The sequence below is a fragment of the Phacochoerus africanus genome, chromosome 4 (genome assembly GCF_016906955.1).
Source record: "Phacochoerus africanus isolate WHEZ1 chromosome 4, ROS_Pafr_v1, whole genome shotgun sequence".
Taxonomy (NCBI): Eukaryota; Metazoa; Chordata; class Mammalia; order Artiodactyla; family Suidae; genus Phacochoerus; species Phacochoerus africanus.
Window position 1 is genome coordinate 97,843,810 of NC_062547.1, and position 25,505 is coordinate 97,869,314.

The window sequence follows — 25,505 nt, forward strand, 5'->3', positions numbered from 1 at the left end:
GATGCTTGGATATACTATCCTTACATGAAACTCAACATATCATTTTCGGAGTTCCTGTCATGGCGCAGTGGTTAACGAACCCGATAGGAACCATGAGGTTGCGGGTTCGGTCCCTGCCCTTGCTCAGTGGGTTAACAATCCAGCGTTGCTGTGAGCTGTGGTGTAGGTTGCAGACGCGGCTCGGATCCCGCGTTGCTGTGGCTCTGGCGTAGACTGGCGGCAACAGCTCCGATTCGATCCCTAGCCTGGGAACCTCCATATGCCGCGGGAGCGGCCCAAAGAAATAGCAAAAAGACCAAAAAAAACACAAAAAACAAAAAAACATATCATTTTCATACAGGATGATAATAAACCACAAATTTAATGGTGATAATTTTATAAAATTCATAAAACCTTTATGATAAATCTTTTCAAAGAAATGCATTTTAAAAATGTTTGTAGTTTCCTAAGGCTTATATAAAATTATTTACTATGTGGTCTCCTCCCCCATATACTAAAAAAATATACTTAAGGAGTTCCCATCGTGGTTCAGTGGAAATAAATCTTACTAGCATCCATGAGGATGTAGGTTCGATCCCTGGCCTTGCTGAGTGGGTTAAGGATCCGGCATTGCCGTGAGCTGTGGTGTAGGTTGCAGATGTGGCTGTGGTTGTGGTGTAAGCTGGCAGTTGCAGCTCCGATTCACCCCCTAACTTAGGAACTTCCATAAGCCATGGGTGCAGCCCTAAAAAAAAAAAAAAAAACAAACGTAAAAATTATATACTTAAGCTTTGGTGTTAATAGCACACTCTAAAAACTGGAAAAAAAAAATTGGCCATAGAAACGAAAAGGCATTATCAGATTACAATCTTTTTCAACTGTCTACAGATGTCTGAAGTTATTTTGTTGGGTCCTGAGCCTTTCTTTTTTTTGTCTTTTCTAGGGCCCTACCCACGGCACATGGAGGTTTCCAGGCTAGGGGTCTAATCGGATTTGTAGCCCAGCAACGTGGGATCTGAGCTGTTTCTGTGACCTACACCACAGCTCATGGCAACGCCAGATCCTTAACCTACTGAGCGAGGCCAGGGATTGAACCCACAACCTCATGGTTCCTAGTTGGGTTTGTTAACCACTGAGCCACGACAGGAACTCTGGTTTTTTTTTTTTTTTTTTTTCCTCACTGTACCCAAGGCACTTAGAAATTCTGGGCCAGAGATCAAACTCGGGCCATAGCAGTGACAAGGCCAGATCCTTAACCTGCTGTATGTACCACCAGGGAACTCGAGCCTTTTGCTTTGTTGAAATAATTACAGCTAACATTTGTGGAGTATTTAATATTGCCATATACTATTCTATGCTTTATACTGATTATTGCTGCATGTAAACTACAGCTCCTCCCAGAACTTTCTCCCTCATGCCCTTTTACATTTTTTCTCCAGAGAATTTATTATCATCAGACACATATTTGTTTATTTTCCATTTATTCCCTTTCATTAAATGTAATGTCCTGAAGGGTAGGAAGTTTGCCTCATTCACTACTGTATCCTTAGTACCTAAAAGAGGTCAGACACAGAGTACTTAATAAATACTTTTCAAAAGGAATGCGATTTTACTGACTGTTTACATCTAGCCTGGGAAGTAGACATAACTATGCTTATTATAGAGATATACATTGTTGTTAAATAACCTTGCCTAGGGTTAAGCCTTACCAGTGGTGGAATTGGTATTTGATTCCATTACTTAAGAGAATATACTGATTTTGAATACTTTCTGCTCAAGAAAAAGTGTAAGTTTTTTCCTCAGTTTTAATATTATGGTTGAAAAAGGAGAAAGCTTTTAGAAACCATGTAGTTTAACATAATTATAGTCAAGATCTATAGTTTTATTATAGACCTTGACTATTAATTACAAGGGTGGACTTAATTACAGGTTAGCATTATTTTTCTTTTTATGGCCACATCTGCAGTATATGCAAGTTCCCAGGCTGGGGGGTCAGATTGGAGCTGCAGTTGCAGTCCTGTGCCATAGCCATAGCCATGCCAGATCCTAGCTGCATCTGAGACCTATTCCGAAGCTTGCAGCAATGCCAGATTCTTAAACTACTGAGCAAGGCCAGGGATCGAACCCACATCCTCATCGACACTATGTTGTGTCCTTTTCCCACAGAGCCACAATGGGAACTCCAGTATCATTTTTCTTGCAAAACATTTTTAGGTAATTATGTCAGCTGATATTATAATATTTTATATTTATTGATGGCACTATGTATTTCTTTGCAGGTAGAGAGTGGTCCAAATCCGCCTGAAGAAGATTTAAGTCCAGTTAAAGGAAATATCACTTTTCCTCCTGGTAAAGGAACAGTGGTTTATAAATTAACAGTACTTGATGATGAGGTAAGATAGTGTTAAATGCTTAAAAGAACTTTCTCTGGATTACAGATGTTTTAGAGAACGTTATGTCAAGTGTTAAATTACATTCAGTATTTGAAATTATTCAAGAACAAAGTCCTTTGTAAAGTTAATGTACTGTGGCCAATTATGCCATAACTATAAATAGCTATTTTGGAATATATCTGGTTACTATTTACCTTATTCAATTCACATTTAGTTGTATATCTAAATGGTGATGAACTTGAATGTAACTGACAACCACACTTAATACAAACATTTAAGTGCTTGGTAAATCTTGGTGATTGATTTTTGCTGTTGATTTCAGTTTGGAGCAGGTATGGTACTACTTACCCAGCATAAATGTTTTACTATAAAAGCGAAGAAAATTCTGTCGCAATTGATAATCAATTTGGTTGGATTTTTTTTTTGGTCTTTTTTTTTTTTTTGCCTTTTCTAGGGCCGCTCCCGCGGCATGTGGAAGTTCCCAGGCTAGGGGTCTAATCAGAGCTGTTGTTGCTGGCCTATGCCAGAGCCACAGCAACGTGGGATCTGAGCCTACACCACAGCTCATGGCAACACCGGATCCTTAGCCCACTGAGCAAGGCCAGGGATCGAACCTGCAACCTTATGGTTCCTAGTCAGATTTGTTAACCACTGTGCCACAACAGGAACTCCTGGTTGGATATTTTAAATGTTCACATTCATAGCAAGGCTTTCATTAATTTCAATTTCATACAGAACCTGTCAAGAATTGATATATATGACACAGCTAGTTTAACTGGCAAGGAAAGAATGGATTTAAACAATATGTGCAAGGATGTCATCCATGAGCTAACCAAAAGAAAACATGACTTTTAATAAAGTTTTAATAGTATTACCAGATAAAAGGTAATAGTTGAGAATTTATAATTTCCTTTACCTTCCCACAAAAAATCATGAAACCAAATCACAACAGATACCAAGAGAACGAAAAAATGAATTAGAAAACATTCTTAGAAAAGAGTATTTCTCTTGAAAAAATAAAACGTTAGGTAGCATTGATAACTCTAGTTTATCTGGTTCTGAACACTTAGAAAAACTTTTTGTTTTTAGATCCCAGGACTTTGAACAGGTTATTTGGGGCAGTGATTAATTACACATTTTAATTGTAAATTTAAAAGATCACTTTCTGAGGATCTAATGTACAGCATGGTGACTATAGTTAATACCATGCTATTGTATACTTAAAAGTTGCTGGGAGTAGGGGTATGAACACACCACAATTTACTTATCCATTCTCCTGCTGATGAATATTTTGGTAGTTTCTAAATGTTTGTTATTATAAGTGGTGTTGTGGCAATGGATAATTATGTTCTTCTATTAAAAGAATAGTTGCTGAGAGTAGGATTTAGGCATTCTACACACACACATACACACTCACAGAATTAACTTCGTAAGATGTTGGATTGATCTTGATAATCATAGTGTGTATGTATATCAAATCATGTTATATTCCTCAAAGATATTACAGTTATATTTGTCAGTTTTTCTTCAATAAAGTTGGGAAAAAAAGATCATCAATCAAATCATTATATATATATATTGTTTGACATCAATAGCTTTACTATTTGTATTGCTGTTGATTCCATGTAGGTACAAAAAAAAGTTTTATTTTAGCAGTGTTATCATTTTGCCTAATAGTGACTCTTAGAGCTTATTCTCTAGTGAGGCATGATGTGTGTTTTGAAAATCATATGATTGGTATCTTATGTTTAACTCTCGAGATATAAACCATTAGAGAGAAGCCAGAATAATTGACATGATTGTAAACTAACAATTTGTATGTGATGTTTAATGTCATTTTCCAGATTCTTAGTTATTTTTTTTGTCTTTTTTGTTGTTGTTGTTGTTATTGCTGCTGTTGTTGCTATTTCTTGGGCCGCTCCCGCGGCATATGGAGATTCCCAGGCTAGGGGTCCAATCGGAGCTGTAGCCACTGGCCTACGCCAGAGCCACAGCAACGCGGGATCTGAGCCGAGTCTGCAACCTACACCACAGCTCACGGCAACGCCGGATCGTTAACCCACTGAGCAAGGGCAGGGACCGAACCCGCAACCTCATGGTTCCTAGTCGGATTCGTTAACCACTGCGCCACGACGGGAACTCCAGATTCTTAGTTATTATTAGTACTTGCATGTTGCTTCTGACCCTATCCACCTGATGAAACTAGTAAGAATTTGTGTTCACTTTTATTGTCAAATCATTTTTTGTGTGTCTGTCTTTTTAGGGCCTCACCCATGGCATATGGAAGTTCCTAGGCTTGGCAAGAAAAGAAAAATAAGATTAAATAGAGATTTGGAATTTAGGTTGATATTGGTACTGTTGAAGGAGGAGTGTAGTTCTATCTAAATAGGTTTTAATGTTTGATGTGGTATTTAAGACACAGAGCTAGGCGTCTTCCAGGGTTGCAGCTGCAGGCCTACATCACAGCCACAGCAATGCCAGATCCAAGCTGTATCTGTGACCTACACCACGGTTTACAGCAATGAACAGGGCCACTGAACAGGGCCAGGGATTGAACCTTTATCCTCATGGATATTAGTTGGGTTCGTTACCACTGAGCTATGATGGGAACTCCTACTGTCAAATCTTTAATTAAGATAGATCAAGGTTGGAAGACACTGCACTGATACTTCATTACTTGTTCCCATTATTGCTGTATCTTAAACACGTTATTTACCTTTGGAGAATATTTTAGTAAATAGACATTGAATAAGCCTCTTTATTCTCTTCAGTTAAAACTTTTTATTTCCATGTAATTGCATTGAAACCTAGGGACTTTTTACACTTTGGGTTTTTTTGGCAGGTGTTTTGACTATTGATGTTTTGCCACTGTTTATGTCTTTGACAGGTGCCAGAACATGATGAAATATTTTTGATTCAACTGAAAGGTGTCGAAGGTGGAGCTGAGATCAACACCTCCAGAAGCTCAGTTGAGATCATCATTAAGAAAAATGATAGTCCTGTGAGATTCCTTCAGAGTGTTTATTTGGTACCTGAGGAAGACCACATACTCACAATTCCAGTGGTTCGTGGAAAAGATGACAATGGAAATCTGATTGGATCTGATGAATATGAAGTTTCTATCATTTATGTTATTATAACTGGGAATTCAACAGCACATGCCCAGCAAAATGTAGACTTCATTGATCTTCAGCCAAACACAACTATTGTTTTTCCACCTTTTATTTATGAATCACACCTGAAATTTCAAATAGTTGATGATACTATACCAGAGATTGCTGAATCATTTCATGTTATGTTACTAAAAGATACCTTACAGGGGGATGCTGTGCTATTAGGCCCTTCTATTGTGCAAGTCACCATTAAGCCAAATGACAAACCTTATGGCGTCCTCTCATTCAACAGTATCTTGTTTGAAAGGACAGTTATAATTGATGAAGATACAACATCAAGGTAGGATTTGTTTTAAACATATTGCTATGGTTATTTTAATATATTATTCCAAAATTTAAAATTTGTGGTGTTGGACACAATGCTGAGTTGTTAAGGTTATGTGTCATTTCCTCCACCATGGGTTCACTCTTTTCTTTCTTATTTTGTGGGGTGATATTTAAATCACATTTTTAAATATGCAAGTTAATTCAAATGATGGTAATTTCCTATGACACATCTGCATAGTTACTCTTTCATATTAAAAATAGTATTCTTTATCATGTGGATTCTAACTTTTACCAATGTGTGATGGTCAACTTGATGTGGAAAATGCCTATTTGAGGGATATGGAGTGTATTATGTGACCATATATATTTCTTTTTTTAATTTTTAAAAAATGATTTTTATTTTTTCCATCATAGCTAGTTTACAGTGTTCTGTCAATGTCCTACTGTACAGCAAGGTGACCCAGTCACAAATACATATATATATTCTTTTTCTCATATTATCATGCTCCATCATAAGTGACTAGATATAGTTCCAGTGGTATACAGGAGGATCTCAATGCTTATCCACTCCAAAGACAATAGTTTAACCCCAAATTCGTAGTCTATCCCACTCCCTCCTCCTTCCCCCTTGGCAACCATAAGTCTGTTCTCCAAGTCCATGATTTTCTTTTCAGTGGAAAGGTTCGTTTGTGCCGTATATCAGATTCCAGATATAAGTAATATCATATGGTATTTGTCTTTCTCTTTCTTAGTTACTTCACTTAGTATGAGAGTCTTTACTTCCATCCATGTTCCCACAAATGGCATTATTTTGTTCTTTTTATGGCCGAGTAGTATTCCATCACATATATGTACCACATCTTAATCCATTCATCTGTTGATGGACATTTAGGTTGTTTCCATGTCTTGGCTATTGTGAATGGTGCTGGAATGACATGTATTTCTCTAAAAAAATTCTAGATTTGAAGAAATTACAGTGGTTAGAAATGGTGGCACTCATGGGAATATTTCAGTGAACTGGGTATTAACACGGAACAGCAGTGATCCCTCATTGGTAACAGTAGACATCAGACCCAGTTCTGGAGTTCTCCATTTTGCACGAGGGCAGATGTTGGCATCAATTCCACTTACTGTTGTTAATGATGATCTTCCAGAAGAGGCAGAAGCTTATCTACTTCAGATTCTACCTCATACAGTACAAGGAGGTGCAGAAGTGAGCGAACCAGCAGAGGTAGATCTCTTGTTATGCTTTACTTGTGTGACTATTTCTGCACTGTAGAGAAGAGCCAATGAATTTGACCACACAAATCACATTTATGTTTAGTTTGATGTGCCAGGAAGAACACTGGCCTTGGAAGTGGTGGTTACTTCCCTTGCTTAAGGTTGTCCCTTCTGTAAGTAAAAAGTCTGCTGTTAAAAAAAATTCCACAGGTTTTTTCCACTGTGGTGTAGTGGGTTAATGATCTGGCGTTGCTGCAGCTGTGGTATAGGTCACATCTGTGGCTCAGATTTGATCCCTGGCCAGGGAACTTCCATATGCTGCTGGGGGGTGGAGGGTCAGGGTTGGGGGCTGAAAATGAAAAAAAAAAAAAAAATTCCACAAAATTTTCAAATGTGTTCTTGATTCATCTTTTACTCTGTTACATTTAAGACGGATCATTTTTAAATGTAATACATAAATAAATCTTAAAAATCAGAATAGCCTTGAAACCAAATCCTTTGGTAATCATAGATATGAGACTTATTCACTTTAATATTTTATTACTTTATTTGCAGCTTTTGTTCTACATTCAGGATAGTGATGATGTTTATGGCCTAATAACATTTTTTCCTATGGAAAATCAGAAGATCAGAAGCAGCCCAGGTGAACGATATTTATCCTTGAGTTTTACAAGACTAGGAGGAACTAAAGGAGATGTGAAGATGTTTTACTCTGCACTTTATATTCCTGCTGGAGCTATGGACCCTTTGCGAGCAAAAGATGGCATCTTAAATGTGTCCAGGAGAAATAGCCTCATTTTTCCAGAACATAAAACCCAAGTCACTATAAAGTTACCAATAAGAAACGATGCATTTCTTCAAAACGGGGCCCACTTCCTAGTACAGGTACTTTAATGATTAAAATAATTTCAGTCTTGGTTAAACTACAGGTATACTTACCTATGTGAGAGAGTTAAATAATCGTTATTTTGCCCTCATTTATATTTGGGATTCTATTGCTTACTTGAAGTTATGTAAGGAGTCTGAAGAGGGTCTTTATCTGTGCCTAAGGCATAGAAGGATGAATAAAACAAGGGTTATACTAAAGTCAGTGCTTTAATTGTAATAGTTAAAGCAGATCAGACATGAAACATAGGTCAGAATATAATGGATGACATAATGGAGTAGCATATACACTGTTTAGCGGTGGGGGGTACTTGGGAGAAAGAGAGCGAGAGCTCTGCCGTTCTATTGAGTTAATTTGGGAAACTGACATAGGAATGTGGTTTGTACACTAAATATGTTTTTCATGCAGAGAAGGCATTCCAGAAATAAAAAAGTGTTATGAGAAAAATTGTGTAGACCCATAAATAAATCTGTCTATTAAATGTAGATAGAATCTTTGGATTTTCATATGCTTAAGAGGAAGAAAGAAGGGCTCTATAATATCTTAATTTTTATTCATTAAAGCATTTTTTTTATTGCCAAAGTTTGGAACATCTGCATTCACTTATGCTACTATGGTTAGATTTTCCATATGGTTGGTATTGATTGAGTCTGAAAATTAGAAAGCCAAAAATGGGTGCTTATCAAATTTTGGTATGCACATAAATTTAATACAGAATCAGTAAGAATGGACCAATAAAGAAAGTACAATCTATGTCATACTATATTTTGCTAACTGAAATATGTATTAAATGAAATCTCATTTTCCATAAATTTCTTTGAATCATGCCATTTTAAAATTTGTATCCTATTTTTGCTTAGACTCTACTTTATAGTTTATTATTACTTTCTCCAGAGTTTCTCCTTTCTATATACCATTCTTTGCAAATTAGGTCTTCCAGCTGTCTTTTATGTGTTCAACATGAAGTTTAGCAATACTAACTGCTTTCTCCACTTGTTTTTCCTGCTCCTTGGGACTGTTTTTGCTGAACTCCTGAATTATCTTCATCTCTTGCCTTTTACTTCTCACATTGTGTTGAGTTTTGTTGTAGTATATCTGTCCTTAAGTATATGTGTAGAAAAGGTATGTGCACGTTAAAGTTTATGAGTCTTTGAGCAACTGAAAATGAAATTTTGCCCTCACATTGATAGTCAGCTTGGTAGGAATTTCTAGATCAAAATGATTTCTTCTTCAGAACTTGTAAGGTAATTGTCTTTAAGCTTCCAGAGTTACTGATGAGAAATTTGAGGGGGAAGAAATTATTTATCTTTGTGGTTAACTTGTTCTTTATTTCTGAAAGCTTTTTTGTTTTTTTTTAAGATCTTTTTAGCATTCTGAATTTCAGAGGGCTGTGCTGTATCTTACTCAGCACTTGGTGTGGTGGGCCCTTTTATTCTGAAGACTCTTGTCTTTTTTTTTTTTTTTTTTGAGCTGGGCCACTGCTCATGCTTATACTATTCATGTATGAATTGAGGACTCCTAGTGGAGGTGTCTGCTGGGTGGTCCGTTGTGGGGATATATGATTTGTCACTGTGTAGGGATGCCTTTTTGCTGTATGCCTGCACATAGGGAGACCTTTTGTCAACATTCCCAAAGGCTCTGTCTCTAGTGGTGAAAGATCTGCTCTTCATCTTTATCATTTAATTTTTTTTTCTTTTTTGGCTGCACCCATGGCATATGGAAGTTCTTGAGCCAGGAATTGAATCCAAGCCACAGCTGTGACCTGCGTCACAGCTACAGCAATGCTGGATCCCTAACCTGCTGTGCTGGGCCAGGGATTGAAGCAGCACGTCACAGAGACAAGCTGGATCATTAACCTACTGCACCACAGTAGTGACTGACTCCTCTTTATATTATTATTACTTCTAGTATTCTCCTTTATCTTCTCAAAATGGGGAAGTTATGATATGATGCATCCTTTTGTTTATGAGGACAGCCCACTTTTTGGAGGACTCTTAAACTTCTCTTCTTGGGGTGGTGGGTGAATAGAACATGGCATCATTCACAATTGTGACTGTTCCCCATGAAGCTCGTGGAATGCTTTGTGAGGTGACTGGCTGGATGTCGGGGATCTGAATCTGTGAAGTGGAATTGAGCAAGTGGTCAAGGCCATGGCCCTGGCCCTGTTGAGCAGGAATTTAAAGTGGTTAGAATGCTGCCATTAAGGAGTTAAAGATCCACTGTTGTCACTGCTGTGGCTTTGGTTTGATTCCTGGCCCAGGAACTTCTACATGCCACAAGTGTGGCCAAAAAAGAAAAGAGGGAAAAAAAAAAGCCCCAACAAACCCCCCAAGAATTCTGCCATTAGAGAATTCTGCAGTTAGCGCTATGTTTAGAAGGTTTTAAAAAGCTTTATGTTTAGCCTCATACAAAAACATGTCATAACTTACTTTTTAAAGTTGGTCTTTTGAATATATGGGAATACCTAGTAATTTCACCATTTTGCATTTAGGGTAGCATTTCTCAAACTTAGAAATTTTTAGGTGTCTCTAGGAGATCATAACTTGTCAAGTAGAATTTCAGAATTTATTGCAGGTTTTTATTTTTGGTGTCAGTATTCTCCCTTACCTCTGCTGTTGGTGTCCTTTGGATACAAAGTATTTTTATTAATAGATATTGTCTTAGTCAGCTTGGGCTGCTATAAAGACTACCACAGACTGAGTGGCTAAAACAACAGACATTTACTTCTCAGGGTTTTGGAGGCTGGGAAGTCTGAGAAGAGGGTGCAGGAGTAGGGGGTTCTGGGGAGAGCTCTCTTCCTGGTTTCCTGCCTTTTTGATGTGTCTTTGCATGGTGGAGAGAGAGAGGATGCAAGCCCTTTGGTGTCTCTCCTTGTAAGGACACTAATCCCATCCTCAGGGCTCTGCCCTCATGACCTGATCATCTCCCTAAGGTCCCATCTCCTGGTATCATCACATTGGGTATTATTTCCCCATTTGAATTCCAGGGGAGAGAAGGAGGGGAACACAAACATTCAATTCACAGCCTATGTTTAAGGTTTTTTTTTTTTTTTTTTTTAATCTCAGCATACACTTCTTTCTCTGTCTTCAATCTTGCATAGGTCACTAGTCATATAAGAACCAAATTAGTAAGACAAAGGATGTGAAGCAGAAATTTCACATAGTTGCTTTCGCTTTTTTAGAGGCTGGGGCATCCTGGAATTACCTGTAGTGGCTGCAGTGACGTGAGTTTGAGAGTCGATGACGTGGAAGTGTTGATTTAGAGATAAAGAGAACTTTTCTGTTTTCCACTTCTGATTTTGTTTCTTACTCTATCTCAAAATGAGTTTTTACTGTGGATAGAGACCTCCCCCTATCTATGCCAATATTACTAATTTTTATATTAAACTTTCAGTCTTTTGGAAATATCTATCTCTAGCCAAGTAGCTACGCAGAATCCCTGTGTAAAGGGATCTTAATCCCTTATTAAGAAAATTCAGCAGGTCAGCTGTTACTCTAGGTATTTGACTTTGGCATTCTGTATGAACTTGACAGAATTGATTTTTTTTTGGGGGGGGGTCTTTTTAGGGCTGCACCCACAGCATATGGAAGTTCCCAGACTAGGGGTCAAATTGGAGCTGCAGCTGCTGGGCTACGCCACAGCCACAGCAACATGGGATCGGAGCTGCATTTGCGACGTACACCATAGCTCACGGCAACGCCAGATCCTTAACCCACTGAGTGAGGCCAGGGGTCGAACCTCATGGATGCCAGTCAGATTTGTTTCCACTGAGCCATGACTGGAACTCGGACAGAAATGATTTTTAATGACACCTGAAAAATAGGAAAAACTTGAAGCATGTAATAGCTGAATTTTGGTGATCCCAGATTAGAAATCTATGTGCACCACTAACTCCAGACTTAGTTCTTTATCTCTTTCTGTATTCAGTTCAAAAACAAAGGTCTTACAGTACAGACAGTCAATTTAACACTTTTGGAAAAAAGGGCATTATTAGTCACTGACATAATTCCTTAAGGTTCAGAACAGCTGTAGGCTCTGGAAGATTGGTTGGAACGAGAAGATTGTGTAGTTTGTATAGTACATAATGGACAAGCAACTCAAGAATAGGAGGCATCAGCCTCTGCATGGAAAACTGAATGAAAGTGAAGAAAGGAGAATCTGAGACATGAGCCCCTCATTCTGCAGCAGCCTCGGCTAAATACATTAGTCTGAGATACAGCTTTTGGCAGGCATGGGGTTACTAATGTGCTGTCCCAGTGCAAACTGTCTGAAAGCAAAGAACGACTCTTTATGAATGGAGTAGTTTGATTTAGCAGATGCTTAAACAACTCAGACAGAAAGGCTTAGAGACTAGGAAATAAGCCACGGAAAATTAGCATTTTCCCTTTGATTAGATCATTTCGTAGCCTTCTATATCTTCTTTCTTTATATTTTCGAAAATGCTATCTTTAGAATTAATTATGTAACTTTTGATAAGTATAATTAGAATATGATTTTTTTCCTTTCTTTTTGAAAAATTTTGAAGTAAAGATATATCAAGTTTTTTTCTTGATGTTTTAAAAGGTATTTATTATCAGTTTAGCTCTCTGCAAATTCATAGGAATGAGTGTTTACAAAGATGTTTTTACACAGGAATGGTGTATTTTAAAAAAGTGTTTGGGAGTTCCCGTTGTGGCTCAGTGGTAACAAAGCTGACTAGTATCCATGAGCATGCGGATTCGCTCCCTGGCCTTGCTCAGTGGGTTAAGAATCTGACATTGCCATGAGCTGTGGCATAGGTTGCAGATATGGCTCGGATCTGGCATTGCTGTGGCTGTGGTGTAGGCCGGCAGCTGCAGCTCCGATTCAACCCCTAGCCTGGGAATTTCCATGTGCGACGGGTGTGGCCCTGAAAAAAATAAAAATAAATAAAAAATCTTTGCCTCCAACCAAAGCACTTTATATGCCATTCAAATATATATATATATATATATTATTTTTAAATTTTTTGTGCTGTTTTTAAAGACAGTACATATATGTATATGGTATGAATATTTTTTTCTATAGAAAGAGTGACAGGTCATTTTAATGCTCTTTACATTTTATTTATTTTGTAAAAGTAAATGCAAAATCCTGGAGAACCACATGTTTTATTTTGCTAGACTTAATCTGCATACCAATATTTGGCAAAATTGGTTAATTTCTTTTTTTTATTTTACTTAAATGAATATTTACCAAATATGGAATTTTTGATAACTTTATCTTGTATTTGATTTTCAAAGCACAGTATGTTACATTTAAAAGGCATTTACTGGAGTTCTGTTGTGGCGCAGCAGAAATGAATCCAAACGGTATCCATGAGGGTGCGGATTTGATCCCTGGCCTTGCTCAATGGGTCAGGGATCTGGCATTGCCGTGAGCTGTGGTGTAGGCCTGCAGCTGTAGGTCTTCTTTAACCCCTAGCCTGGGAAATTACATATGCTGCAGGTGTGGCCCTAAAAAGTAAATAAATAAATGGCATTTACTTTTGCCCTTAAAATGTGTAGTGTTCATCATAAAATGTGAGCATCTGTACAAGATCAGTATCAGTCCTCTACGCCTGTGAAAACTCCACCCAAATCACAAGTCTTTGCTGGTGGTTACTTAGTGGCCTCGCTTCCACATTATAAACTTTAACAGAAGGCTCTAAAGAGTGAGAGATCCATAATGTCCTATTGTGTTCACAATTGCTTTTTAATTTAAATTCTACGCTTTTTGCCATCCTGTAATGATGGTCTATTCCTACACTCATGTGAACACTGTGAGCTTTGAGAAGATGGCTTCTGAAAAGTTGAAATAGTAAGATTTCAAAGGTTTGTGATATATCAGGATTTTTATAGAGGTTAGTTTGTTTTAGAGGGATAAATCAACAAATGTTTATTGTGTAACTGCTGTACTTTCAGGACCATGTCATGTTTTAGGAAAATACTGCGAAGGACACAGACCCACAAGAATTCTTTAGTTCCATTGGGAAGTAAAAGCCTGGAACACCCAAATACATAATAAGCAATACATGATAAGCAAGCAATATGTGAAATTTAAAATTAAGCTGTAAGTTTAATGAAGGTAGCAGTGGAAGTTCAGAAAGAGAAAGAATAAAAGATGGCTGGAGAATCCCAGAGTATCTTCATGGGAGTGAGGGATAATTATCTGGTCTTTAAGAGTGAGTGCATTTTCATTTGTGAGGTAATGAACAGAGGCCATTCTACAAGAGGAGAAACCATGAAAGTTACTCTGGAGGTCATGTTCATTAATTATAGAGACACTGTATGTTATATGTGTGCTATATTTCTTTAAACATAAAGACATCGTAAGTCACATTTGGAGTTCCAAATGGTCTTCTGGTAGGGAATTTTCTCTGTTAGAGGAGTGGGTGATTGGACTGGAGGTGTAGGCCAGTGGAAGAGAGGAAAGAGATGTGGGCAACTTTCTGATGCTTGACTTTACGTCGGTGTGGTTGAATATAGGCAACAAGGAGGAAAAGCAGATGGTGATTTTGTTGAAGCTCATAAGAGGACATGGAAGGGATAGTACTTTCTATTTGGTCCAGTCTGTCTGTTAGGTGTCTCTGTGACATTTGTGTCATATGCAGTGGCAGTTAGTTATAAAGATTTTGCATTTGAAGGAAAGATCCAGAGATTACTAAGCAGAGGTTATGAAATTATAAGATAGAGATTTTAAGAAGAACTCTGGGGAATGATAACAACTGAGGAGATCAAAGAGCTCGAGGAGCCAGTGCAGGGGGTTGAATCAAGATTGTGAATTAAGGAGTTCTCATTGTGGTGCAGCAGAAACAAATCTGACTAGGAACCACAAGGTTGTGGGTTCGATCCCTTGCCTTGCTCAGTGGGTTAAGGATCCAGCATTGCCGTGAGCTGTGGTTTAGGTCACAGACGTGGCTCAGATCTGGCATTGCTGTAGCTGTGGCATAGGCTGGCAGCTGTAGCTCCGGTTAGACCCCTAGCCTGGAAACCTCCATGTGCCATGAGTGTGGCCCTCAAAAAAAAAGATGCTGAATTAAGATGAAGGAGAAGGCAGTTACCAAATTATTGAAGCCCTTTACCTATGCATGCTTTCTTATCCCATGGAATTAAGACTTCAAAAATTTTTTAAAAACTTATTTTCTTTCAACCTTTATAGTGTTTTCTTTCTTTATTATAGTTGGAAACTGTGGAGTTGGTGAATATCATTCCCCCAATCCCACCTATAAGTCCTAGATTTGGGAAAATTCGAAACATTTCTTTAGTGGTTACTCCAGACATTGCAAATGGAGAAATTGGCTTCACTAGCAATCTTCCAATCATTTTGCATGAACCAGAAGATTTTGCTGCTGAAGTGGTAAGTAGGTTTTTTCTTATTGATGGGACCTAATGGGTTTGAGACAATGTACAGACACTGTTTTTTTGTTTTTTGTTTTTTGTTTTGGTAAGGTTAGTTTATAGAGTTAACAAGTCTTGAAAAGCTTCACCATATACAGCAAGCCTTCAATAGATAATTTGACATAAGAAACTGATTTGTATGTGATTTTTCATCATCTTTGGCTACATGTGATAGAATAAAATGAGAATTAATTGCTCCCAGCAGAAATAGGATATTTTTATATGACTGCTTTCAGCTATTGGTATGACATTTGTTAGAGTGATAGTCAAATGCAATTTTTTTTAATTGTCCAGGTCATATGTACCACAGGAATCCTTGACCTTTTTCATTTCTGAGCACTTATCATGCGTGCCTTGGGCAGGACTGGGATGGCACCCTATGTTTGGTGGAGGAGGATAAAGTTGTAGAATGCCCAGTCTTAGGAATTTATTCATTTCTTTATTTGTTTTTGCTTTTTAGGGTTGTACCTGCCCTGGAAGTTCCCAGGCTAGGGGTCGAATTGCAGCTACAGCTGCCGGCCTACACCATAGCCACAGCAATACAGGATCTGAGCCGTGTCTGTGACCTACACCACAGCTCATGGCAACGCTGGATCCTTAACCCACTGAGCGAGGCCAGGCATCGAACCCGCAACCTAATGGTTACTAGTCGGATTCGTTTCTGCTACTAATGAATGAGCACGGAACTCCTAATTTAATTTTTATGTATATACATATATATATATAGTTTTATTTATATAAATGTAAATTATATACATTAAACTAGGGAATTCCTAATTATATATATGTATGTATGTAGTTTTATGTCTATGTAAACTTCTGCACACACACGTACAAGCATGCTCACATATACAGCACCTCTCCTTGCACCCCACCCTGCTTGAATTTTCCTGCTGTCTGTCTAGGGGCCATACTGACCTTTGGGCTTACTGTTCCCTGAGCCACAGTCAGTCCTTAAGACCCTCTTCAAGTCTTTCACACTTAGATTTGATTTAAATTGTGTTGCAGTTCAGATCAGGAATGTGAATAGTTGTTTTTGTTATCAAAGCCTCACATCAAAACATGGTGACCACAGCTTCCTTTGCATATATATTTGATTTGTAAATTGGCAGAGAAGCTCTCATTTTCCAGATGGTTTTGATTTTTTGTATTTTTCTTAATATACTCTTTTCTTCTAAGAACTAAAAACGTTTCATTTGTTCTGAAAGAATGGGTTGTTTTTATTCATTTATCTTACAAACCTGTACATTTACCTTTTCATATTTTTCCCTAGAGGGAAATTAGCTTCTAGGGCATTTGGGGCTCTGTAAACCTGCGTTCTTCCCTCTTGGGAAATAGCACAAAGAGTGAGAATTTCCCTTTGTTCTCTTTGTCCCATCAGCAGCCTTGGCCCTGCCCACTCTCTTGGGGTGATGTAAGGGCCCAGTCCTTTCTTACTTTTTCTGTCTTTTCTAAGAATCTTACTTTGCTCACTAGTCTCTAAGCTTGACCATTGCTAGCCAGATCAGAAGAGTTAGTGAGGAAAATGCCTTATGTTGAAGATGATCTATGTTAAAGGGTAAAGAACAAATGATACCTTTTATTTATAAGCTTAAAAAATAGCATTCTTTTTAATAGGTACTATTAAAATTTGTTTATATTCTTTGAAAAAACTTCATCATGATCTTTGGTGATCATTTCATTATCTATATTTAAAGTGTATTGCAGTTAAATAAAACTACCAAATACCATTTGTTTCGGAATTGTTATAATAGCTTCCATTTATGTAGCTCATACTATGGAGAGAAACTTTTACCTTCTCCATAAACTTGCAAAGCAGGGAACTACTAGATTTGTTTCACATGTGAAAATTGAGGTCAGAGAGGTTAAGTAACTTGCCCATCATAACCCAGAGTCATGATTTGAGTATCTGATTTTTTATTGGTTAGAAACATTTCTTATTCTCATATGTATTTTTGTCTTAAAAAATTCAGATATTAGATGCTTCTAGTTTTTCAAATGTCATTTCAGGATGCATTTTATATAACCATATGCTTTCCTCTGTTTAATCACAGAAGTCTATTTTTCAGTTTATGTTATAATATTAGTTTAATTCTTTTTTTGTAGACCTTCTGATGGAAATTTAATCTTTAGCCAGATTTTTCTATGTTTTCATGGTCCTTTGGTTTTTAAAGTTAATTTTTTCTTGTTAAGATAAATCTTGGCTAAGGCATGTTTTTGGGTGCAGGAAATCTTGTAGATAAAATTGATTCGGAAAAACTAATGTAAAATAGTTTAAATCTGATATTTTTGTCGTTCTTAAAAAGAACTTGTTCAATTGTATTTTTAATTTTAACAGTTCATTGTTTTTATGTATACTACATAAGCATTCACAAGATGTGATTATGTAGCAATTCAAAAGCTTATATAATATGTGAGCATATATTTCAGAAGAAATTTTTCTGTTTTCATCTTTTTATAAGATATGCATTCCCTTACATCGGGATGGAACTGAAGGCCATGCTACTGTCTATTGGAGTTTGAAGCCCTCTGGCTTTAATTCAAAAGCAGTGACCCTGGACGATATAGGACCCTTTAATGGCTCTGTTGTATTTTTATCTGGGCAAAGCGACACAACAATCAACATTACTGTCAAAGCTGATGACATACCGGAATTGAATGAGACGGTAACACTCTCCCTAGACAGGTAATAACCCATTTAGGTACTGTTCAGTTACATTAATAAATGTTCAAGTTCTTTGAAATAATTTTACTTTGTTTTAATTCTTTTCTCCATATAATGTAGAAAGAAAAAACTTGGACGATAGTGTTATGCTGATCTTCCGACTTTTCTGCTATTTGTTGATGGCTTCTGGTTAAACTATGAGTATCATGATATAGTGAACTTTTACCCTGCTATTTATTGTGAAGAAACATTAACCGAGAATTTATGGAAAGTATTAGAAAAATCTTAAGCATTGCTAATATGTTGCTATGTTAAAAAAACAGGCAGCAACAAATCTAAAATGTTAGGTTAGACACACAGCTCTGCTGGCTTCATTTTCATCAAGAAAGAGGATTAGAGGGTTTTTGAGTAAGTCAAAAGAAAGCTTTAATCTTCAAATAATCAAATTCTGTTTTTATGTGGAATTTAAATATTGAATAATACATATTTTACAGAGAATAAAAAATACAATCTTAAGGGGTATTTTTAAGTAATAATAAGGATTTACTTAGCATTTCTCAGTAGGTAATTTATTTTAAGAAAAATCACAATCTCTCAAAGAGAAATTTTTTCAGTAATGCAGAAATTTCTAAAAATGAAAAAATACTGTTTAATTGATGTTAATTAAAAAATCAAAGCTAAGTTTATCTACTACATAGATATAGTCTATATATTAAAGTTGATATATATTAGAGAAAGTATGAATTGCAGAACTCTTATTTTAGAAACAGTAAAATTCATAGATGAGTTCGGTAGGTTTATCTTGTACTATATTAATCACGATTGAGTAGTAATAATTATTTTATGTACCCTCTGGTCCTCTCCAAATTTTACTCTCAGCCTCTTAGAGAATTTACTTTGTAGATGTATTTTGGAAATGTTTCATAAATCTTATGAGTAGTTGTTTTTATTGTTACATAAAAGAAAAATGCAGAGTGTAGGGAACAGTTTGTTGAATGTCTGCTGTTCACTTTGTTTTCATGATCTCATTGGGTTTTATTACTTTTTTAAAAACATAAAAATTAATACAAAATGAAACAAAACAGGCAAACATAAAAACCCCCCAAAGCAAAAACCAAATGTAGCACATATATATATATACACACACACACACACACAAAGTTTAAATAACTTATGGTTTTAATATATATTTTACATTAAATCTTAAGGAAAAATATTTCATATGATGAAAACAATTGATGAAACCTAACTAAATGTAAATGGAAAATTATTACCTTTTCACTTATATGCTTTTTTTCTTTAAGTTAGATTTGATTACTTATTAAATCAGTGGACAATCTTAAAAAAAAAAACCTAAAGAAAAATGAACAGCAATTATAAACCAAAGATATGGCAATCTATAGAAACTTTGTTAGCTCAGCTTAGACTTTCTGCTCTGAACTAAATATTTAAATAATGATCTAAATTATATCTCTGTAAGTTTATGGAAACTATTCTTTATATTCTTTCAAAATAATTTTTATGTAAACCTTTTAAATTAACTAAATATAATTTTAAGTATTTTTTTCTTTTTCCTATGAATAAAAACAGTACACAAGGAAGTACAAACCATGAGTAGATAATTTTAGAAATTATTGGTTCCTCTCTTTTCCAAATACTTCAAAGGAAAGCACTTCAAATTTATACCAAAATGTTTTAATTCAACTATTAACTAGTGCATGCTTATATTATCTCAATTGTGCATGAACAAATTACATTTAAATGTTCTAAGACATATTTAATGAAATAAATGTGTGAATTAAATTTCTGATTTGAAATAACATTTTTGTCAAAACCACCATCTCAATTTTGCAAATTTTTTACAAAACTAAAATGAAAGAATGAATGAGTGCTAGTCTGATTATACTGTTACAATAAAATATTGCAACAAAAATAATTAACTTTATTGTGATATCATTTATAGTTTTCACTTAATGTCAAAATCAAATGAAAATTATCTGTATTTTAATGAAATGTAAATAAAAATTGCCTTGGTACTAAAAATTTTTCATGCTTTAAATACTATACTAGTTAAAAATATTTTGTTGTTTTGTTTTCTCCAAATTAGAAACAATTTCATTATGCCAATTTATTTCAGAAAAATTTGTGATACATGTAGAATATAATGCCTTACTTACAGTGTTGACTTTAAAAATGAAATACTAGGACCGTACATTCTGTTGTGTTTCTTAAGGCTGTTTGAAAATGCATCACATTTGGCAATTTGGAAAGGTGTTTATATTTCCTGACATAAATTATATTTTGTCATAATGAAAAATACAGTTGTATCTTTTGGCTTTTTGAATATATTCCTATGCAAATGATGAAAGATATATTTCTCTTCTGATAAAGTTGTATTTTTTCAAATAACCACTGGCTTTAGATCTGAGGACATGGTTTTATTTTTTTTTTTTTTTGAAACCTAATTAAACCTGCCAAGTAATTATAAGTCGGACTGAATGAAATTTGCTCAGCTGCTGTGGTTTTGTGAGCATGCACAGTGCTTGGCAGGCTCCAGCGCCTTGAAACAGGTCTGGAAAGGAATGTCTTCAATGGGTCTTGACATGCTGGCTGGCCATGGGGTCATCTTCCCTAAGTGGGAACTGCCCAATCTCTTGCTGGCATTTGTCCATAGTAAAGAACCCAGTGTGCGGTTTCCTTTAGCTCTTGCAGTGAGCGGGGTGGGGGAGGTGGAGAAAGGCTTTCTTTAGCTTTATTTTTACTCTGCCATTCACATTTCCAGCAGCATTAGTGAGATTTTGGGAATAGTATCTCCTTTTATCCCCCTCCCACATTTCTTTCTGTGTTTGACAGGGTAGAAACTGAAAGGTTTGTCGTGTATTTTGGGTAAGTGTACTGAAGAGTGTTTTGTTTTTAGTGATTCACCATTTTGCTTTGCAAGCCATTGTTTTGGACAAGGCTGCTGTTCTGTGTGACCACCAGTCTTAAGATATTTTGCTTGTCCATATGCCTGTGCATGCTGTGTGTGCCCCTTTGATTTTCTAATGATAAGGGGAGCTTATCTGATAAAAGTTTTGAGAATTTATGTAATTATATGTTTTGAAGAACTTAAAATTTTTAATTTTCCTTATAGTGTGTGTATAACCAGGAGAACAGTTTGTGTCCTTTGCATGTGAGATTCTCAATATCTTTTACGAATCTTGTGGTTTGTTTAACTAGGAATTCAGAATCAGTTCTCCGATCTCTTGCACTGCTTTTTGAGTGTATCTAAGCAATTTCTTTCCTACATTTTCTCAGTTGTTAAATAAAGAACTTTTCAAAAATTTGCCTTTTTTTCCACAAAACGGTAGTATATTTTAGGAAAGTTTAAAAATAAATTCATTTGTTTAATGCTCAGCATGGATTTTTATATTTCACATCTTGATCCTGTTTTCTTGTCTCTTAGCTTATATGGACATAGGAAGTTAATTAATGACATCATTGATATAAATGTAACATGGGCAAATTTGCTATGAAAATCATATGACTGCATTAATAATATAAAAAGATAAATGTCTTATTATTTCTTATATCTTCTCTGGCCACTAGTATGCTAGGTGTTGGTTATCAGACTCCACAAGCTGGGGAAGGATGTTAATTTCTATTATACAGGAAGTGTACTGTCTTTTCTGCATATTAATTGTGGCTGCATTGTAATTTTGAGGTCTGATCAGAGGTACTTTTTGATTCAATAGAAAGTGACATTTGGGGAAAGATTTAGAACAGCTTGCAGGATTGAGAATTCTCAAAGAGTATGCTGGCTGTATGCTGGCTTTTAAACCCTCAGAGTCTTACAGTCCCAGTTCCTTTGATCATTTTAACTATACACAAAAACCAGAAATAAAAAAATCTTGTTCTGTGTTCTTTTGAGATATGTATAGGAATTGCTATAGCATGTCATACATTTCAGATACATTCTTTGCCTTTTTTTTTGTGTTTATATGCTACATTTTCTTTCCTTTTATAAAATGTAAAAGGTATGAAGTATGAAGTGAAAATCAAGAGTAGAATCATATTAAAGGTCACAAAAATATTCCTAAAATCTAGTCACAATTTTTTGTTTATTTTTGGTCAGTGTATCTTGCTTTAGGCCAAATGGTTATCCAACTTGTGTTCAGTTGGTATAGTCTTATGTCGTGAGTTTTTAAAGAAACTGAGGTACATGTAAAGTTAAAGCAATTTCATTTAAATTATTTTTAAGCTATGCTACAAATTAAATTTTTTTTAAACTGGAAACAAATATGTAAACTGATACTCCTTTAAAAATAAATTTAAACCTTTGATTAATATATTTTTGGTATACATATGCGTGTTTGATGTCAGCCAGTATAAAAGATATAATGAATTCAGAAATAGGAGTTCTTCCATAAATGTTCTGAGTAAAACTGTTTTGAACTTATGTGATTTTAATACACTGAAATCCAATTTAAATTTTAACTCTTAATAATGTTCATATTCTTTATCTGAAAGTGTTGTAAATATTGTAAATAAGACTTGAAAATGCAGAAGTAAGACTATAGGTAGTGGGTACCTTCTTTTCCTTCTGATTTCTTCAGGGTCAATGTGGAAAACCAAGTGCTGAAATCTGGATATACGAGCCGTGACCTAATTATTTTGGAAAATGATGATCCTGGGGGAATTTTTGAATTTTCTCCTGTTTCCAGAGGACCCTATGTTATTAAGGTAAGTATGAAAGAAACTTGAATCTACTCTGTACTTACAGCTTCAGAAGAACAATCTTGAAGGATTTTACCTTCTATGGAATTCACCCCTGGCCCATGCTTTATATGCTGCTTTACTGGCCAGAAGAAGACATAATCATTGATTGTTATAATCATTGTAGATAACATACAATGAGGACTTTCTATGTTCTAGTCACTGTTCTAAGCACTTTATAGTTATAACCCCTAGTCTTCACAGTGACTTAAAGAGATCTGTGCTGTTTCACGTTTTATAATTTTTTTCTGAAAAAGAAACATATTGGCATTTCTAGTTGAATCTTAGACAAACGGTTTAAAGTTGTGATGCAAATCTATTCTTTTTTTAAATACAATTTTGAAAGGTTACTTTTCATTTATAGTTATTACAAAATATTGGCTATAATCCTTGTGTTGTACAATACATCACTGAGACAATCTTACACCCAATAGTTTGTCCCTCCCACACCCTCCACCCCTATATTGCCACTCCCCCCAACTGATATCCACTAGTTGGTTCTCTATATCTGAATCTACTTCTTTTTCTTATTTTCAATTTGTTGTATTTTTTAGATTCCATATATAAGTGATAGCATAAAGTATTTGTCTTTCTCTGTCTGACTTACTTCACTTAGCATAATGCCTTCCAAGTCCATCCATTTTGCTGCAAATGGCAAAATTTCGTTCTTTTTAATGGCTAAGTAGTATTCCATTGTATATAGGTACCATGACTTCTTTATCCATTCATCTGTTGATGGACACTTAGATTGCTTTCTTTTTTTTTTTAATGATTTTTATTTTTTCCAGCTGATTTACAGTATTCTATTAATTTTCTGCTGTACAGCACATTGCTTTCATATCTTAGCTATTGTAAATAGTGCTACTATGTTAATATTGGAGCACATGTATCTCTTTGAATTTTGTGGCTTTTTTTAAGGAAGGCGAATCTGTAGAGCTCCACATCACCCGATCCAGGGGAGCTCTGGTTAAGCAGTTTCTACACTATCGAATAGAGCCGAGAGATAGCAATGAATTCTATGGAAACACAGGGGTACTGGAATTTAAACCTGGGGAAAGGGAGATCGTAATCACCTTGCTAGCAAGATTGGATGGGATACCAGAGGTACAGGATTTTATCTTTTCCTTGTGCTTTTGTAGAAGGTTGATAATATCTAGTATGTTATCAATATAAATGTTTTGAACATTGCCAAGGAGATGTAGGAAAGGAAGTGGACAAGAAAGGATTGAGAAGTACTTATGTTTGAAAAATTAAAAAAATAAGCTTAAAAAGATGCATTCTACTTTGATTGTCCATGTTTGTCCTACAAGAAGCAATACCAAACAGTCTGGAACTTTCAGGGCATTGTCAGTTTTCGTCTTTTTAACTTTATATATATGTTAAACCTTATTTTGTATAATCTGTGTTAATTCTACTTTTAATGATACTGTTTTGAACTGAAGAAATATTTCTGGAAAATTACTCTTTTAAAGGAAATACATTTAAATTTATGTTAAAGGAAGCAGATACTGTTTCATTATGTTTGCACACCAATGCATAAGTAGCTTTTAAATTAATTTTATTTTATTTACTCTCATTAGTTTAAACGTCATCAGTGATGCGGTCTAGTTTCCATACTATTTTAGTATGATATCATGGTTTATATTTTCCTTTTTTGGGTAATTTATACCTGTGTGTGATGTTGGAAAAATGTTTAAAAAAAATTTTTTTTAAATCAGCTTAGTCCTTTCAGTGAGTAGTATGTTTGTGAAAAATGGACAGTATTAGTATTCTTGAATGTATATTTTCTATTTGCTCTGAAAATTTCAACTTTCTCTTTTCCCTAATTTGGCATGTTTTTTTCAGTTGGATGAACAGTACTGGGTGGTCCTCAGCAGCCATGGTGAACGGGAAAGCAAGTTGGGAATCACCACAGTTGTCAACATAACGATTCTAAAAAATGATGATCCTCATGGGGTCATAGAATTTGCTTCTGATGATCTCACTGTTATGATAAATGAAAGTAAAGGAGATGATACCTATAGTGGTAATTTATTCTATTTCTTATATTCTAGTACTGTTTATGGAAGAAGAAATTAGTCATTTTTTCATTTATTTCTTTAGTAAATGGCTATTTTTAATTGTCTATCTGCCTTTGAAATTACATGCAGTGCAGGGAGTTCCCATGGATACTAGCAGAAATGAATCCAACTAGTATCCATGAGGATGCAGGTTTGATCTCTGGCCTCACTCAGTGGGTCAGAGATCCGGCGTTGCCGTGAGCTGTGATGTAGGTTGCAGATGCAGCTGTGTTGCTGTAGCTGTCCTGCAGGCCGGCAGCTGTACCTCTGGTTTGACCCCTATCCTGGGAACTTCCACATACTATGGCTGTGGTCCTAAAATGAACAAATTACATGTACTGCAGCAATTGATGTTTTTAAAAAAATCGTATTGAAGATTGTTCTTTTTCTCACATAGTATTGTGATGATACTAACAACTTCAGTTATTTTTTGATTTCATTTAACCATATGTGGTAGAATTCAAACACACATTCTTTGAGTTGAGTCAAATAGGGAAGACTCGAAGAGTTACTGCTAGGAAACTCTTACAGTGGCATGAAATGAGAAGTAATTTATTTTTAGAGCTCATGAAATGAGAAGTAATTTATTTTAATAATTAAATTAAGTCATTTAATTTAATAATCACTTTCAAGTGTGCCGCTTCCTCTAGCTGCCTTTAACAGATATCCTTTGCTATAGGTGTACCTAATTCATCACCATTCTCTTCCT

General features: G+C 35.6%; 1 protein-coding gene across 1 annotated transcript in view; it reads left to right on the forward strand.

Annotated features, from left to right (window-relative positions):
- Positions 1-25,505, forward strand: part of ADGRV1 (adhesion G protein-coupled receptor V1) — a 538,647-nt gene that overhangs the window by 48,149 nt on the left and 464,993 nt on the right. Inside the window, exons 6-14 of the mRNA XM_047778281.1 lie at positions 2,259-2,372; positions 5,260-5,825; positions 6,773-7,043; positions 7,589-7,918; positions 15,099-15,275; positions 17,779-18,002; positions 22,577-22,703; positions 23,655-23,840; positions 24,582-24,762. Of these exons, the coding sequence (XP_047634237.1) occupies positions 2,259-2,372; positions 5,260-5,825; positions 6,773-7,043; positions 7,589-7,918; positions 15,099-15,275; positions 17,779-18,002; positions 22,577-22,703; positions 23,655-23,840; positions 24,582-24,762 (2,176 nt within the window). The remainder of the gene's footprint in view (positions 1-2,258; positions 2,373-5,259; positions 5,826-6,772; positions 7,044-7,588; positions 7,919-15,098; positions 15,276-17,778; positions 18,003-22,576; positions 22,704-23,654; positions 23,841-24,581; positions 24,763-25,505) is intronic.